The sequence below is a fragment of the Erinaceus europaeus genome, chromosome 8, assembly GCF_950295315.1.
Source record: "Erinaceus europaeus chromosome 8, mEriEur2.1, whole genome shotgun sequence".
Lineage (NCBI taxonomy): Eukaryota > Metazoa > Chordata > Mammalia > Eulipotyphla > Erinaceidae > Erinaceus > Erinaceus europaeus.
Genome location: NC_080169.1, coordinates 90,526,829 through 90,546,231, shown reverse-complemented (window position 1 = coordinate 90,546,231; position 19,403 = coordinate 90,526,829). Strand labels below are relative to the sequence as shown.

At 37.9% G+C, this 19,403-nt stretch overlaps 1 protein-coding gene across 7 annotated transcripts in view; it reads left to right on the top strand.

Moving 5' to 3' along the window:
* TSPAN12 (tetraspanin 12) overlaps positions 1–19,403 on the top strand; it is a 90,080-nt gene that overhangs the window by 59,115 nt on the left and 11,562 nt on the right. For all 7 annotated transcript variants that reach the window (XM_016189043.2, XM_007525008.3, XM_016189044.2 and 4 more), the window contains exon 7: positions 7,373–7,516. In XM_016189043.2, coding sequence (XP_016044529.1) covers positions 7,373–7,516 — 144 coding nt within the window. The remainder of the gene's footprint in view (positions 1–7,372; positions 7,517–19,403) is intronic.

Here is a 19,403-nt window from a genome sequence, read left to right as displayed (position 1 = left end):
GAAAGCTCAATTTTATTGGGATGAGAACAGATTTATATATGGTTTAGAAAAGGAAGAAAAGCGGCAAAAAGGGAGAGGACCAGTAGAGGAAGATCAGTCCAAATAAGGAATATTGGGGAGAGGTCTGTTGCTGGTATGCGGAACAAGGTGGCTAGTAAAGGAATTTATGGTCAGGCTGGTCATGCTGAGTGGGGCTCATCTTATCTCTGGCCAGAGAGCCTCTTTTATTGTGGGGCAGTGATCTGTTCGGCTTCCAGTAAGCCAAGGAGGGAAGCCCCTGCTGACCTCTTTGCAGAGGGAACCCAGGCTTCAACCCCCACAAGGCCAGGGATCACCTAGGAATCTGTCCCCACAGCTTCCTATATAGAATTTTTAAAAGATATTGCTGAAGTACTGTTAAGTTTTCTTTTTGTGACTTAATTTGATAAATTATCTACATTCTAGGGCTGGGGGTGGCACATCTGGTTGAGCATACCTTACAATGTAAGGACCCATGTTTGAGTTCCCAGTCCCCACTCGCAGGGGGAAAGCTTTATTAAGTGGTGAAGCAGCATTGCAGGTGTCTCTCTCCCTCTCCAGCATCCCCGCAGGTGTCTCTCTCCCTCTCCAGCATCCCCTTCCCGCTTGACTTCTGGCTGTGTCTAACCAATAAGTAAATAAAGATAATAACAAAAAATTTTAATTACCCACATTCTATTTGAATAGAAAATTTTTTCATTGCTTTTAGAACTAGCTATATTTTAAACATCTGACATTTTATTTTATTCTTAAAATATTTTGGGAGTCAGACGGTAGCGCACTGGGTTAAGCGCAGGTGGCGCCAAGCACAAGGACCTGAGTAAGGATTCTGGTTCGAGCCTCAGGCTCCCCACCTGCAGGGGAATCACTTCACAGGCGGTGAAGCAGGTCTGCAGGTGTCTGTCTTCCCCTCCTCACTCCATTTCTCTGTCCTATCCAACAGCAATGACATCAATAACAACAATAATAACAACAATAAAACACCAAGGACAACAAAAGGGAAAATAAATATTTTTAAAAAATTAAAAATTTTATTTACTTTTACTTGCTCATTTGTTTGATAGAGATAGGGGGAAGTCGAGAAGAAAGGGGGAGCAAGAGAGGTAGAGACTCACCTGCCAATTCTGCTTCACCATTTGTGAAGCGTCCCATCTAACCTGAGTCCTGGTACATTGTAGCATGTTCACTCATTTCAGTGTGACCCTGCCAGGCACCTAAACATCTAATATTTTTAAATGGTGTGTATCTTTGAGAATTAGGATTCAGTGTCTCACTAAAGGCATGAACTTTCAAATCAGAGTAACTTTGGTTCAAATTCTGACTCTGCTATGATTTCCTGAATTTCCATAATCTACTTTATCTCCTACACTGTAAAGTGGGAAAATAAAACTTTCTTTAATTTTTGAACACTTAAATGGAATCACAAATTTGATCTATTTAATTTTATAGTTACTAACAATGAAACTTTCATATAGACTGTCTCATCTCTTTTCAAATGAGGACTATATTTTGATATACAAAACCTGGTGACTTGAAGTGAAGTTAACTATCAATCTTGCTTCAAACGAAGCTTTTCACTCAAAAAATTTCCATGTGGTTGAATTGACATTCCCAATATGATCAAGTATGTTAATTTTCTTTGGTTTTATTTGGATGTATGCCACAAAGTACAGGAGAATCAGTGTGTCTTATAAATACCAAACTCTGCTCAGTTACTGTCTTGGATATGGGCAGACATTCAAGTCCAGTGTAATCTCCAAATCTGGCTCTTTGTGTTGAGATGGTGAAAATTATCACTGTAACACAGCCTTCCTATTTATTTAAATGCTTCCTGACTATGCTTGTTTACTGTTCATCTGCACTGAAAACAATGTGAAGGGAAAATAAGGGAAGCATTAGGGAATTTATAGTAAGCTGTATTCACTACCACTCTAGGTTGAAACGGCCTGGAAATCTTTATTTTCTGGGATTTGTCATATAGATCATAATAAGGTCATAAAGCAAAATGAATTGTTTTCTAATGGTTGGAAGAGAGGCTATGCAAATGATAACTTACATCTTTTTTTAGAGTTGTTGCATAGTGAACATCTTCCTTTGTATCAGAGACCTATTTGACCCAAAAGAAGGTAGCAACAACCTCTGGGTTCTCTAAAAGAGTTGTTTCAATTTATTTTTCCTTCTGCTAATTTGATAGAACTGCAGTCATAACAAAATGCCTTAGGCAGGATGGACTTAAAGGACAGACATTTATGGTCTAACTGTTCTGGATGCTAGAAGTGTATGTTCAAGGAATGTGGTGTCTGTTTCTTCTGAGGTTTCTCTCCTGAGTTTATGGATGGCTATATTCTTGTAACTTCATGTGATTTTTTTTTTTTTTTTGTATATTCCTGTATTTCAATTCCTCCTCCTCATCTTCCTCCTCGTTCTTTGCCTTCAGGATTATTGCTGGGGCTTGGTGCTAACAATACAAGTCCACTACTCCTGGCAGCCATTTTCCCCCATTTTATTGGATAGTACAGAGATAAATTGAGAGGCGAAGGGAAGATAGATTGAAATATAGATACCTGCAGCCCTGCTTCACAGCCTGCAAAGCGACCCCCCTGCAGGTGGGGAACAAGGGGCTCAAATCAGGATCCTTTCACATGTCCTTGTGCTTTGTACTGTGTGCATTTAACCCAGTGCACTATTGCCCAGCTCCCCAAGTTTCTTCTTAAAAAGATGCAGTCCCAAGAGATTATGACCCATCCTCATGACTTTATTTTAATTGAATTTCCCTTATAATGATCTTGTCTCCAAGTGTGGTCATGTTTCTAGGGGTTAGAATTTCCACATAAAATTTAGGGACAAGTAAGACATAATTGCCCATACTAGGTCTCTTCAAAAAATAAAAATAAAAAGCTGCAGAGCTGAAAGCAATCTTATCAAGCCTGTATCTACCACTCCTCAGTCAATGTTGTTCTGTAGATGTACCTCAATTTAGTGGGCTTTCACTTAAGTCCTAGTGACATTCATACAAAACCTTTTTAAGAAGATGAAAGTTGGGGGTGTTTTGCTAAACAAAATAGATTAAATTATGAAAATCAATAACTGTATTATTTTACTTATATATGAAAAAATAAATTACCATATTATTTTACTTATATGTAAAAAAAAATCTCCAAACCAAGTTCATACACACACACACACAAAAAAAAAAAAATCAGCAAGGATATTAAAGTAGAGCCGAGAGATGGGTGAAGGGGAACAAAACATAGGAACTTCCTGTTATAAATAAGTAAGTCATGGTCGTCTAACATACATCATGAAGACTATAATCAGTAGTACTGCATTGACATATGAAACAGAGCAGGAAAATACAAGGTAAAATTTAGACAATCTGTGATATATTGCAGCTGAGCCAAGGACTCTAAAGGTAGAAAGTAGGAGGGTATTAAGAGGGCATTGGGGACCCAGTGAACTATTGGCAGAGGAAGATGTCAGTTGGTGATGGGTGTGGTGTGAGGACACCTGTCATAGAGAAATAAGAATCTGTATTCATGTAAATCATTTACTCCAATGAAGTGATTTTAAAAAGAAAAGAATGAAAAGCTATGATTTTGCTTTTCCACTTTGATAGATTTTGTTTCCTTCCTTCCTTCTTTCCTTCCTTCCTTCCTCCCTCCCCCTCTCTTTCTTTCTCTTTCTTTGTTCTTTCTTTTGCCCTTCCTTCCTTCCTTCCTTCCTTCCTTCCTTCCTTCCTTCCTTCCTTCTTTCTTTCCTTCCTCCCTTCCTTTTCTTTCATTCTTTCTTTCTCGTGAAGCCAGAGCCTAATGCACTGAGATTCCACAGTTCCTAGTTCATTTTTTCCCATGCAGGTAGAGAATGAAACAGAGAGTGAGAAGAGAGAGTGCTTCCTGTGGTGTTGTGGTATTCTCTTGTGGTCTGGGACTCAAACCTGGGCTTCCTGCATAGCAAGATATATATCCTACCCAATGAGCAAACTCTCCAATCCCATAGAAATACATCTTAATGATATAATTACATTCAACCTGGTAATAAATTACAACCCCAGGGACCATGATATGAAAGTCAAGGAGAATTTATCTGTAGGATGATTCTAGTATATATGACACTGTTTAGAAATATTCAAAACATATATGATTATCAAGGTAATACAAAAAGAAATTTACTGTCTGTTTCACTTTAAACTAGACTCAGTTTAATTCTTAGGTAACAGAGGAGTGAAATGTTCATGATCCAGCCTTGAGTCTGGCCCCTACTGTATTAAAGGAAGCTTCTGTGCTATGGTATCTCCATCTCCCTCTTCTCTCTTTCCTTCTTTCCTCTCTCTCCCCCCAACTCTTTGCTTCTCTACCTCTGTCTTCATCTGAAAAAAAAAAATCAGACCATAATGTGCTATGATTTATGAAGTCCTAGAGGGAGAGAAATCTTTTTTTTTTTAATTTTTTATTAAGAAAGGATTAATGAACAAAAACATAAGGTAAGAGGGGTACAACTCCACACAATTCCCACCACCCAATCCCCATAACCCACCCCCTCCCATGATAGCTTTCCCATTCTCTAGCCCTCTGGGAGCATGGACCCAGGGTCGTTGAGGGTTGCAGAAGGTAGAAGGTCTGGCTTCTGTAATTGCTTCCCCCGCTGAACATGGGCGTTGACTGGTCGGGGGGGGAGAGAAATCTTATCACTATCACTAGGTTTTCTTATTTGTCAGTCAAGTTGAATTAATACATTTCTGTCTTTTAAAAAAACATAACTGCAACAATAAAGTTTCAAACAGACTAGGTCTTAAATGTTCTCACTGCAGAAAAAAAGTGACTATGTATAGTAGTATCTGTTAACTAGATTTAGTGTGGTGATCCTTTTGTAATATATGCAAATATCAAATCACGATGTCTCATATGAAATCAGTGTAATTTTATATGTCAATTATATCTAAAAATAAATAAGAGTAATTTTCTAGTGGGAGAAAATCCAGAGAATTTAAAAATCTTATTTATTATTTATTTTATTGATTTAATAAAATAAGACGGTAGGTTGAGAGGGGTACAATCCCACACAGTTCCCACCACCAGAGTTCTGTATCCCATCCTCTCCATTGGAAGCTTTCCTATTCTTTATCCCTCTGGGAGCATGGACCAGGATCATTATGGGTTGCAGAAGGTGAAAGTTCTGGTTTCTGCAATTGCTTCTCCACTGGACATGGACATTGGCAGGTTGATCCATACTCCCAGCCTGTTTCTGTCATTCCCTAGTGGGGCAGAGCTCTGTGGAGGCGGGGTTCCAGGACACATTGGTGAGATTATCTGCCCAGGGAAGTCAGATTATTTATTTTAACAGTGGTTGAAGGAAAGGTTTGGAGTGAATAAAGTCTCTGCTGCACACTGATTTTTGTCTTAACCAAGTGTCTTAGACAATTACTTGACCCACTAGAGCCTTATCTTCTTCGTATATAAAGTAATGGTGCCATTTCCTAGAGTTTGACACAGTGTTAATAATTGTGGCATTACTTCAGAAAGTCACTTTGAATGAGACAGGAAACAGCACAAATATGTATACCAAAGTTAGGTGTGGCTTAATAAAGGATTTAACAGAATTTCTCATAGGAAAAATTTTAATACCAATTAAATGCCTTGTATTGAAGAAGAAATGATATGTAAAAGGGAGAAAAAAGAGTGTAAGAGACTTATTAAAATAATACATTTGATGTTGAATGTAATATGCTTATGTGATTTGGGAAAATTTGTGGAGCACCTACCTCATTTCCTGACAAGGTCAGGTATATGGGCTGTTCTATTGTGAATAAGGTTAGAGTGTTCCAAGAACTGCCCTTCTGTCATCAACATAGAAAAACATGTTCGGAAATGAGAGAAAGTAAGGTTTCTCTGAGTGCAAGGATATTAAAATATGTACATGGAAATGAAGTAGTTTATTATGATTTTCAGGAAGTGAAGTCTTTTATGCATATGGTTTTATGGATAATCAATGACTTATGTAACATATGATATGAAATTATGTTTGATTTAGTTCTTGATGCTTATGTTATATCCATGGCTTTTAGAACAAGTTTATAAAGGTAAAATGTTTTTAAATAATAGAAAAATGCTTCTAAGAAATTTTTAGTAGTATCGTATTCAGTAATTTATCATTTGTAATGCTCTAAAGATGATTTTTTTCTGCAAGTTATATATCTAGATGAATGGAAAAATCATTTTTAGTATTGTCTCTGTTTCACTTTGCATATTAAGTACAAGATTCTTCAAAGCTGATTTTAGTTAAATTTTGCAATGATTTTAATATTTTATGATGCAGTGCTACTCTGGAGACAGAGTGATCTGCTGAGATACATAATTTTCAGAGTCAATAATTCTTGGAAAAGCTGCTTTCAGTAATTGCTTATCGTCCTTGGACTTTTTTGCTGTTGGTTTTCCTTTTTAAAATATGGAAGAACTAACACCCCAGGAAAAACAGTTGTTCATTGTAGTTAATTTTTATGACTCTAATCTATGTATGTCCTTTAGCCAGTGCTAAATATTGACCAGAGAAAAAGGTTGCTAACTTTTTGTGAAATGAAAGAAAGGAAGCAAAACAAAGCCCAACTTATTTCAAAGTAGTGTAACATCATTTCTTCTGAGACTGGTGATAGAATATCAGCTTGTTTCTAGAATTTCACTTGCTTGACTAAAAATGTGTTGGCTAAACTTTGTTGGTTTTTGGTGTTGCTTGTTTTGGAACATTTTCTGGTTAATGAATCGAAGTCTGATATTTTTTACAGTGTGAAACTCTAAAGAAATGTAGTTAACAAATCTTTATAGAGAGGTTATGGAAATTTTATATATACATATATATAATTTATAATTTATATATAATATATATTATAATTATGTTATAATTATATAATAATTTCTATATATTTATATAAAATTTTTATATATACATTTGAATTTGCTGAGCAATTAAACTGGTAAGTGGGTATATGCAAATAATGAGTCTGCCACTCTTTAGTGGCTACAGGTTTAATGATAAATATATTATTTTATTTCTTGGTTTTGCTAGTATCCATCAAGTTGTTGACATATGCAACCTGGCAGAGGATCTTACAATTGGGGTGTGAGTCCTGGTCGTGTTTGATTTGTTTTTATGTGTTAGAATATTGTTATTTCAAATTGTTCTATTATGGACACTTTTAGTACATTTCTGTCATCAGCATAGAATGTGCACTTATCATGAATAAGGTAATGAGAGAAGTGAGTTTAGCTCTGGGTACAAAATGTATGAAATCTAACATTTAATTTCCTAAAAGTGAAGAAAATATCTTTGCAGTTTCTGCCTCTAACCAGGCATTCTTTTGCAGTTTAAGTGCTGTGGAGTGGTGTATTTTACGGACTGGTTGGAAATGACAGAGATGGACTGGCCTCCAGATTCCTGCTGTGTTAGGGAATTTCCAGGATGTTCCAAACAGGCCCACCAGGAAGATCTCAGTGACCTTTATCAAGAGGTAAGGTAATGTGTAGTTATCTTATTATGTATACAGGTTTTCCTGTAATTAATCTTAAAGAACCAACAAGGGGGGTGGACGGTGGCACAACCAGTTAAGCGTTGTTCATGTTATTATGTGCAAGGACCTGCAATACAGCCTCTGCTCCTCACCTGCAGGAGGAAAGCTTCACAAGATCTTTTGCAATGGGATGCCTACAGAACATGTAGCTAACTTGGGATATTCAGGAATATCCTGAGCAAAGATGTATATTTAGGGTCTGAGAAGAATATGTGTTATAGGGTCTGAGTAGAATATGTGTTATAGGGTTTCCATCTACACTCAAATTCATGTTAGAAAAGTCCACTCTTTCAGAGAAAAATTGTTGTCTACTCTTCAGTTCCCCCTGCTGGTGAATGATCAGTGATGTTAATTTCATTTAGCTGATTTATGATGTTAGAAGCTCCATGGTGTTAAAATCAGTTGCCACATGCCCTAGATAGCTATACATTTATGTTTATACAGAGAATTTTATCAGAATTGGGAATTATTTCTCTGTTAACAGAAATTTTCCTATCCCTTCATTTTTAGTAGTGGTATTCAAACTTTTTTATTAGGGGACTTATTTTCTATGTAAAATCTAGAACTGTGCCATCCAGTACAATAACCAATACTTGGATGGGGCTACTCAAGTTAGAATTAGGGGGCCTTGAAGAGACAGTTCAACAGGTAGTATGCTTGCATTGCTATGTCCAATATCCAGGTTTGTGGCCCAGCCCTACAAGGGAGATGTTTTGGCAGTGGAGAAAGCTTCAGTGCTGTGGTGTTGGAATTCCCCTCTCTTTGTCACTCCCTCCAGTTGTAAAAGTAGAAATTGAACTTTGAAATTGAACAAGAGGCCTCAATTATGCCCAAAATCAGTGAAGCAATTAACTGGCTTGTTGATTGATTAATTAAAATGACTAGACTTAAATTAAATAAAAACATTTCAGTTCCTTGGTTGTACTAGCCACATCTCAAATGCCCAGTCACTCTTGGAATGACATCTGCTGTGTTTAACAATTTAGGTATAAAATATTGCTTTATTATGTCATGTTACGTGGTCATTATGTAATTGAGAAATCTTGATCCAGAATGAAAACTGTAGGCCAGGAGGTGTCTAAGCAGTAAAACATATGTTTTACATGCATCAAATTATAGGCTCTTCTCCCTCGCATCACATAAAAACAGAAGAGATGGGAGCTGGGGGGTAGTGCAGCAGGTTAAGCACACATGGCACAAAGCGCAAGGACTGGCGTAGGGATCCCAGTTCAAGCCCCCGGCTCCTCACCTGCAGGGGGGGGTGTCACTTCACAAGCAGTGAAACAGTTCTATCTCTCTCTCCCCCTCTCTATCTTCCCCTCCTCTCTCAATTTCTCCAACAACAGCAATAACAACAATGATAATAATAAAAACAACAACGATAAACAAGAAGGGCAACAAAAAGGGAAAAAATGGCCTCCAGGAAGAGTGGATTTTTAGTGCAGGCACCAAGCCCCAGTGATAACCCTGGAGGCAAAAAAAAAAAAAAAAAAAAACAGAAGAGACTTAAAAAAAAAAAATCTAGCATCCTGGGTTAGGCACAAGTGGTGCAAAGCACAAGGACCGCTGTAAGGATCCAGGTTTGAGCCCCCGGCTCCTCACCTGCAGGAGAGTCACTTCACAGGCAGTGAAGCAGGTCTGCAGGTGTCTATCTTTCTTTACCCCTCTCTGTATTCCCCTCCTTTCTCCATTTCTCTCTGTCCTATCCAACAACAATGACATCAATAACAACAACAACAATAACTACAACAGTAAAACAAGGGCAACAAAAGGGAATAAATAAATATTTTTTTAAAAATCTAGCATCCTAAATGGTGTAGTGGTTCTTTGGTCTTTTTTTCTTTGTTAGAAGTTATAATGGAAACTTAAAAGGAATGGTGAAACAATACTGTGTTAGTCTCTCTTTCTACTCTATCTCTGTCCTTTCTCTTTGTAAAAAAAAGAGTGAAAAAATTAAATGAAAGTTAGGGTGCCCTAAAGGACTGGGATCATGTCCCAGATACAACTACAATCTGGGTACACCCCTGTGTGTCTCAATTTCTAGTGGCCAGTTGGCAATAATTGGCATTCCTTTACTAGTAGAAGCTTTGTGCTGATGGCAGGTTCCTCACTAGGGTCTATCTTGAAATTTCTTCTTTTTTTAACATAGGGCCCCCACTCACATTGTGTTAGGGGTCTTCTTTTCTCTAGTATGGCCTCACGTGTTGTATCTGCAACAGCTCTCTTTCCAAATACAGTCACATTCTGATGCACTTTAGATAAGGGTCTCGGCATCTACTGCTTTGGGAGACATGATTTAACTCAACCAGAATTGTTGAAACTACTGGAAAACTAAGGCCATATGTTTAAAAAGTAATCAAAATACCTTTAACTGTGTCTTGTAGTATTGAGATGCATTGTGATTGGATGTTGTCATTCATTTAAATATCTATGTATTTTTTGTCATCACCAGGTGTTACGGTGTTACCACTCTAGGCTGACTTTTTCAGGTAGAGACAGGTGGAAGTGAAGGTGGGAAGTGAGGAGGAGAGGAGCCACAGCACTAAAGCTTTTTTCAATACAGTGGATGCCAAGCTTAAACGTTATTCTTATTTTGCCATGGAGAATACAAGTTAACTGGTTGCAGTGTGCCTAGCAATCACCCATCTGAAAGGGACTACCTGGGGGTCTAGAAGAAAGAACAAGTGAGAAAGCAGAGAGTACTAAGGAGAGATATTTAGATGTCTTCGAAAATTTCAGAGTTATCATTCTGAACAGGAACTAGACTTATTCATTGTTGCTCCAAGGGCCAGAAGTTACAGGAAGGAAATTTCGAATCAATAGAAGGAAGACCTTGCTCATCAAATTCTATCCGATTGTGAGACAGGTTCCCTTGTAAAATAGTTACTGTCTCATCACTAAAAATATTAAAGTCAAGGTCAGAAAATCATGTCATCGGTGGGTGGAATGGGTTTTTAAATTAAGAGTGAATCTGGACTAGATGAAATTCAAGGTCCCTTTTATCTTTCATATTCTGTTAGTGCAGAGATAAGAACTGGCTTTCTTCCTCCAGTCTTTCCTTAGTAATCTGAAATCAAGGAAATAAATCATTCTCAACCATCTGGTGACCTGCATAGTCCCTGACCCAGTAACATTTTTGACACCTTTTAAAACTGGTGAAAAATGACAATAGAAATATAGCAACAATTGCACATTTTAAAACCATTACCATCAGAAGTATTGTTGGATCTGGCTTGCAGCTCCTCAAATATCTGTAATAAACTACACACTTGTATGTAAGTACAGATTTAAAATCATTGAGAAAAATAACTCTGGCTGTCAGTTTGGCTCCATTATATTTATTCATAATGCTTTGTTAATACCACACTGGGTTCCAGCTGCTGTTATAAATGCTGAAGATTCGGTGAAGAATATTACAGACAAAAAAAAAATACTGCCATTTATATAACTTGTATTCTGGTTAGTCATACTGACATTATACAAGAAAAAAAATACAACAATGAAAAATAGTTTCAGGTGATGGTGAGCACTTTGATGACTTGAATAAGCTATGTTCTGGGCAATGACTTTGTTGTTATTAAGGGAGATACTTAAAATAGGATATATAGGAATAAACTGTATTAGGAGGTAGCATTTGAACTGAGGCCAACAGGTGAGAAGGACACAGTCATGCAGAGATCTGTTGAAAGATATTTTTGGCCTAGGGAATTGCAAGTGCCAAGCCCAGTCCACAGGAAGTCTGGGTCAGTGATTTCTGTCCATTACTTCGCCTCTGTGAGTGTATCTGTAACCCCACTCTCTACATACTGGAGTTGAGACTCAGCCTCAGCCAAACACCAAACTCAGAGTTACAGGGCGAGGCCCATCCTTCTGCTGAGCTTACTATCCTATCAGTTACTAAAGTTCTGTGTCTAGAGTTGATTTGGAAGAAAAACAGGGAGAAAGAATAAAGAAATCCAAGAGAGAAATTGTCTTTGTAGGGTAAAACTCCCAACCCCTTCCCATAGACCTGTGTATCCTTAGATGCCCTTCAAGAGCAAAGGTATAGTGCTGAGTTTGGTTTTGATATTTTGCTTGTATTTATTTCAATGACTGGTAGGAGCCATAGGATTTATAAACTTTCCTTGGAGTTTAGTGCTTTAAAGCATGATGAAAACAAACAAATAAACAAACAAACAAACCCACTCTTGTAGAGAACAGTGGCAGTGCCTGCTATTTCAGGTAGAAAGTAAAGCATAAATTAAATGCAAAAAGTAGTTTTGCCCCTTTGTATGTCACTTAAGAGAAAAAAAGTAGACATAGTCATGTGAAAGACCCAGATTTGAGACTAAATCCCACAGTACTGGAGGAAGTTATGGTATCTTTTGCCCTTTTCCTCTGCCTTTCTATCTTTACCTTTTTCTACCTGAAAATGTTGGCCCAAAAAGATGAAACTCTGACAATGATAACAACAACAAGAAGTGGAAGAAATCAGACTAACAATTAAACTTACTTGAAATGCACCAACTCAAGTTTTAAAAAAGGAAGGAAGGAAGGAAGGAAGGAAGGAAGGAAGGAAGGAAGGGAAGGAAGGAAGGAAGGAAGGAAGGACAGGAACAGGGAGAAAAAAAGAATGATGTAACCCAATTGATAGTGAAGTGGCTAGAGTATTGGACTTCAAAGCATGAGTTCCTGAGTTCAATCCCTGTACCAGAGTGATGCTCTGGTATTTTTCCTCTCTCTCCTCCTCTCTATGGTGTTAATAAGTAAGTCCTTATTTGTTTGTTTTTAAAGACAGAGAATCGGTAAAATGTATCTTCCAAAACATATTTGTTTTTTCCCTTTTTTAAATATTTATTCCCTTTTTGTTTTGTTGTTGTAGTTATTATTGTTGTTGTTATTGATGTTGTTGTTGTTGGATAGAACAGAGAGAAATGGAGAAAGGAGGGGAAGACAGAGGGGGAGAGAAAGACACCTGCAGACTTGCTTCACTGCCCGTGAAGCGACTCCCCTGCAGGTGGGGAACCGGGGGATTGAACCGGGATCCTTCTGTCGGTCCTTGCATTTTGAGCCACATAGGCTTAACCCGCTGCGCTACTGCCCGACTCCCAAGATATTTGTTTTATAGTTAGAGGAAAGATCACAGTTAAGAGAAACTATTTCTTCAAAAATGGATACTTGCAGAACTTTCTGTAAGGACTGGACAGAGATATTTTCCACCTGGCTATATAAACTTAGTATACTTTTCATTTGTCCTGTAGACATTCTGTGCTTCATGTGGCGCTGAATTTGATACCAGATGTTTCTAATAATTTGCAGTATGACAGAAAATGTTGTTCAAAACTATTTTGTCTCTAGATGGTTGTTGACATTTTCTCTGAGTAACAGAAAACATCTATTAAGAGAGAGGCAGGAAGAACCGGGGTATGGATGGGGGTCTTGGTTTGCAGGACAAAAAAACCCAGGTAATGACAAGTATGCATGCGTCCCTACTGTTCACAAAAGGTAAATGGACATGTAGCAGTGCTTTTTGAGGGTCAAAGTCCATCAGCTCTTAGTGAACTTTATGGGATGGGTGATAGAGTTGACTTCTGTTGTTTCTGTTGTTCTTATGTTAGGGCCTCACTGCTCTGACTTTTTCAGATACAGATTCAGGGAAACCAAAGGTGATGAGAAGGGAAGAAAAGATATGGTAACACTGAGTCCTTAAGTACAGTGAGAGCTGGGCTATGCGTGGCAAAATAATAAATCAGTTTTCTGTTTGTTTTTGTCAGAGTATTGCTCAACTTTGCCTTTTAGTGATGCCAAGAGTTGGACCTGGGATCTGGTGCCTCAGATGATGCCATCTCAGAGCCCTTTTGAAGTTTTTATTTGTTTGTTTTTGGTAGATAGATAGAAAAGGGGGCGGGTGCTGGTACACCCGGGTGAGCACGTTACAATGCTTAAGGACTTGGGTTGAGTCCTCAGTCCCCACCTACAGGGGGAAGGTTTTGTGAGTGGCGAGGCAGTGTCGCAGGTGTCTTTCTGTCTTTATTCCTGTCACCCCCTTCCCTTTCAATTTCTAACTGTCTCTGTCCAATAAAAAATATAATAAATTTTTTAAAAAAGAGATAGAGAGAAATTGAGAGGGAGGGGACATAAACAGGGAAATAGACACCTGCAACACTGTTTCACCACTTGTGAAGCTTCCCTACTGTAGATGGGGACCAGGGACTTACACTCAGGTCCTTGTGCATAGTAACATATGTGCTCAACTGAGTACACCACTGCCCAGTTCTCACTCCTTCCAAGTTTTATTCTTTGTTATCTGCTCTTTGATTCTGAGAGTTATGAATTTACTCTTAAGCATTCACCCAAAATTGGAGGACATATCTCTACTCCTCTCTTTTTTCTCCCATTACCCATGGCAAATGGTGTTTGTTTTTATAATCTGTGCTTTATTTCTGAGGTTTATATCAGCCGTCAAACCATTTTGTTAATAACTTTTCTCCTTGTTAGTGTCTTTGACCAATTAACAAAGATGAATCAGTAGTTCATACCTATTGGTTGTGATTTATAGAAACAACTTTTATTTCATAAATTTTACACATAGCACCCTCATAAATATTTTCTGAAGGTAGTGATATGGCAGTGTTGTGGGTGCAAAAGAACATGGTGTAGAATAGATGTGTGGCATTTTGACCTGCTCATGTAGTTTTAAGTTGATTATTTTTCACCCAGACAACTTTGCTCTTCAAACTTGTGAGATACTTCTTAGTACCAAGAAAGTTGCTAACATAAAGTAAACAAGACTAGGGGCTAGCTTTGGGGGGTGGGGGGACAAGACACAAAGTGAAATGTGCAAGGGCATGTACTGTCCAGTTGCACTAATATCAAGCTGGCTAAATCTAGGGAGAAATAATATTCATGTCATTGGCTTGAATAACAGGTAAAAATTACATACGTGATCTTGTATTTGGAGACTCAAACCATGTGTAAGTGTAATTAAAATAATATTAAATAAATGGCTTTACATCAAATTGAAAAACATCTATACATCAAAATAAAACTCAACAAGGATAAGCAGAAAACCTTTCTACATCATATATCTGACAAGTGGTTGATAGCAAACATTTAGACCCTGAAACAAAATGAAGAAAGGAATAACCCAATAAAAAAGTGGGCAAAAGATATGGACAGTTTTCAAAAAAACAACAACAAATGAGAGAGATGCCTTACAAAAAGATGAAGAAATACTCTGTGTCACTCACCATTAGAGTAATGCAAATAAACCACATTGGTAACCCATGAAAATACAGTTCATAGTTGCATTATTCACAGAGCCAAAATCTGGAAGAAACCTAAATCTCCATTACCAGATGACTGGATAAAGAATTTATGGGATATAGGCTCAGTAGGGTACTATCTGTGTCCTTTGGGGCCAAATGGATGGAACTGAAAGTGATTATGCTTATTGAAGTAGACAAAGAAGTGAAAGACAACTATTGGATGGTTTCATTCATATGTGGAATATAGAGAATTGAAACACATTAAATTGCAAAGAAAAGTAACCATCTCATCTTTAAGACCTTGTGAGAATGATGGTGGCTATCTTTGGGGGGGAGAGGGGACACAGAACTTTGGTAATGAGAGTGTTGTAGAACTATACCATTATCTTATAATCTTATAAATAGCCATTCAGTTACTATCTATCTATTTATTACTATACTATTAATTTTTAAATTAAATATATTATACAAGTACATATACAATATATGCAAGTGTACTTATATTTGATGATCTGTGATCTTGAATTGAGGTTTAGGATGGATCTAGGCATAGGGTGTATGATTTATTATTGCCGTTGTTTGAGTTGAAAATTTCAGTGAGAGCATAAAGAGGGAGTAGTATGTATAGCACTTTTGATTTTATATTATGATTTGTTTTTATTACTACCAGGATTATTACTAGGAACTGGTGCCTGCATGACAAATTCACAGTTCACTGGGGTCATTTTTTTTTTCTTTTTTCATTTTTTTCTATCTTTTTCTTTATTTCCTTTTTTGTTTTGTTTTGTTTTTAGACTAGAGAAAAGTTGAAAGGAGATAGATATGGAAAGTGTGCTACTTCACAACCGGGGGCTTGAATCCTAGGTCCTCGTGTATGCGAATGTGTGCTTGAACATGGTAATATGTGAGTACAATGGGGTGTGACAACACAGGCCCCTAAGATTCTGATCTTAAATGAGAAGCAAATGTCAGTACTAGGGAACATGTATACACACACTAAAATCACCCTGTACTTCACTGGATCCTTTATATAATAGATGATCAAGTATCAGACTTAATGGTAAGAGAAAAGAGATATCTATTAATACCATGTTTTTTCTGAATACATGAGAGAAATACAACAAGTTTGAGTAACTCAGCTGTAGGGCTCTAGATGTGTTCTTAAGATCAGTTTAGCAGAAGAAGGGAATGTTGGAAAGAGGGAGGTCAGTTAGGGAGGCTAACAGGGCATGCAGATTTAAACAGCCAAACTGATTTAAATTCTGCCTTCTCCATCTACTATATAAATTAAGATTTTATAGGAAAACACTTCTTAAAAAGATATGTCTTTTTATTATTTCTTTCCAAAGTGACTTCAGTCCTGCCTTAGGACTCCTCTCATGAAGTTGACCTTTTATCATAGACATATTTTGGGATGGCAGGTTTTCACTCTCTGCATTAGTCAAATGCAGCAAACATTTGGTGGCATCAGGCCAAAGGACATTCCAAGCCAAGAGACAATATGCAAAGTTAGAACTAGAAGCAAGATAGCACAGCTGGACACTGGGTTGTAAGAAGGCCCATGTGGACAGTGCTAGACAGAGCCAGCAGTGGTTTAGGAAGAGGCTATGCATTTCATTAAAAAATGAATTTTATACAGAAGTCTGTATGGTTGCCAAATAAAAATGCAAACTTATTCACAAACTTGAGGTAGTACTCTGAAAGGAAGGACTAGGACAGAGGAATCATGGATTCTGATTTATTAAATTATCAAACTCCATTCTTGGATAAACACACGTAGAATCTCTGGCTCAGATTGTAAACAGTAGGCAGCTTTCAGGCTCAGTGGTTATTTAGATAGAATATCCCCCAAGAAGTCCCATTCTCAGTGTTCTTTTATAAAAAGTCAAAGCCACTTCCTCCTGCTTCTCTGCTGACTTCATTATCTCCTCTGTAACTTGCTGGCTGGAATCAAGTTGACTAAGTTGGGGTGATACCTCTTTTATCATTCAAAGCCCTGCAGGACCAGTTTGGGCTTGGTGAGGAGGGGGTCCCTTTTATCTTAGACTCTGCTTGATCTAATCAGGTCTTGAACTGTTCTGCCAGTTTTGCTTCAGGTATACAAATGCTTTCTTCTTTTCTTTCACTCTCTTTCTCCACACAGCTCAATTGGAGTTTCCTGTTACCTATTCATTATTGAAACTTTTCCTCTTGTGCTTTATTAGTAGACTTGCAAATTTTGCCTGTAGAGTTTACTGATATGAGAGCCATTATATGATTTTGACCTGAAACAGTACCTCACAAAGAAACAATTTTGGCTTTGTGCTTAAAAATCACCCTGCTGGCATTGCAGAGAATGAACTGAGGTGAGGGTTGAGTCTGGATACCAGGAAATCAGGTAGGAAATTGTTACAAGTAATTCATGTGAGTGATTTTAAGAACTGGAATTTAGCTTGTGCTACTGAGGATAGAGAGGCGGGAGGGAAGGAATGTGGAATGCTATTAAAGAAAGAATGAGCAGATCTAGGTGATGAATTAGCTGTGGGAAGTGAGTGACAAGGAACTTGCAAGGACATTTGACTTGAACTTGGATCCTGGATAGATGAAGAAACTGATTATTGAGGGGTAAAAGTTGTAATTTAACTATTTTCAGTTTAAAAGTCTTGGGTTTTTTAGTTCCACATACAGAAACATTAAAAGAAAGAAGTCAGCAGACAATACTTACCTGGAGGTAAGGATTGTGAGTGTACTAATAGGAAAAGCACTGACTCAGAGTATCATGACTTGAACAAGGTGGAATCTGTTTCTTTCACAAATCAGTCAGTTGATAGAGTTGCCAGAAATCTCTACTCAACAGTTTCATCCAGGTGCCCAAGACAGTGACATAAGTTTACCTTTTTACTGCCTTGTTGCAGTTGTTTTTCTCCAAACCAGTCAGTCTCTAAGCAGAAGAATATCCAGTGCTTTAAGTCTATTCTCATCACCTCTGCTCACATTCTCTGGTCAGCTACTCACGCTGTGTTTAGCTGCAGGGGAGGTGGGAAAATATGGTTTTCCCATAGACAGTACTGCCTGCTGTGATCAAGTGGGGACAGGTAGACCTTATCTTAGAGGAGAAGGTTTGAGTGCATGGAAGGAGATAAAAGCACAAGGGCAGAAATGGAAATGCTTAAGGGCAAAGTAGGGGGCACCTTTTAAAGCCAGATAAGAAATGGAAAGTAGCATTCTGGAGGCTGTGTAAGGAGAGACTTTTAGGAAAAAGTTGTCCTTGATGAGATAGTATGGGTCAGAGTTTAAGACCAGGTTTGAAAAGGTAGATTCTAGGTTAAATTTTCAGCCTGCTCCTTCCTAGCTGTGTGACCTTAGGCAAGTTTTTCAGCCTTCAGTGCTTCATCTTACTCAACTGTAAAATGAGTCCAGGTACTTATCTGAGAGTTGCTTAGAGAGTGAACTGATGAACTTAAATCTCTCAGAGTAGCACCTATTTGCAGTATATGTAAATATAGTACCAGAATTAGTTGAGAGTTCATGTAAATTGAGGGTTGAAAAGTACATGTTGGATTTTGCTAAAGGGATTCATTCACATGTAGGTAGCACTATGAATAAACATTTATATTCATTACCTCATTTAAGCCCTAAATATTTTCTCTGAAGGTGCAGTGAATAAGATTACAATCTCTGGGGGTCGGGTGGAAGTGCAGCGAGTTAAGTGCACATGGCGCAAAGTGCAAGGACTAGTGTAAGAATCCCAGTTTGAGCCCCCAGCTCCCCACCTGTGGGGAGGGTCGCTTCACAAGTAGTGAAGCAGGTCAGCAGGTGTCTAACTTTCTCTCCCCATCTCTGTCGTCCCCTTCTCCATTTCTCTCTGTACTATCCAACAACAATGACATCAATTAACAACAATAATAATAACCACAACAGTGATTAAAAAAGGGGGGGAACAAAAGGGAAAAAATGGCCTCAGGAACAATGGATTCTTAGTGCAGGCACTGAGCTCTAGCAATAACCCTGGAGAGGACAAAAAAAAAAAAAAAGATTGCCATCTCTATTTACAGGTGCAAAAAGTGAGGCACAAAGAAGTTAAATGACACTGTCCAATGGCGTAGACCTGATTAGTTACTGAGCTCAGACATATTTGATTCCAAAACCCATATTTTACACCCTTAAAATAGAGATATGGGCTATATGGTGAGGTGCAAGCTGAGTGTGATTCCTTTTAATTCTAAACTTCAATTCCTTATCTCTTAAATGAAACAGCACTAGTACCTACCTCCTTACAGTGTTACCAGGACAAATCTAGCTACCCTATGAGAAGCTCTCAGCAAAACATTTGGCGCATAATCACTCATCTTCAATGCATGGTGGTGGTAAATAACAGTGATATTAATAGTGGTGATGATAATAAAAGTAGGTTTTTTTCCCCTTACTTATGTAGTGTAGTTAAGGCCTCAAGTATGCACGATTTCACTGTTACTGTCTGACTTATTCATTCAGACAGAAAGATTAAAAGATGGAGAGATACCATAGCCTCCAAGCATGATCAGATGCCATAGCACGTCTCCTGTGGTGTCTGGGCTCAAGTCTGGTCTGTATATATGACA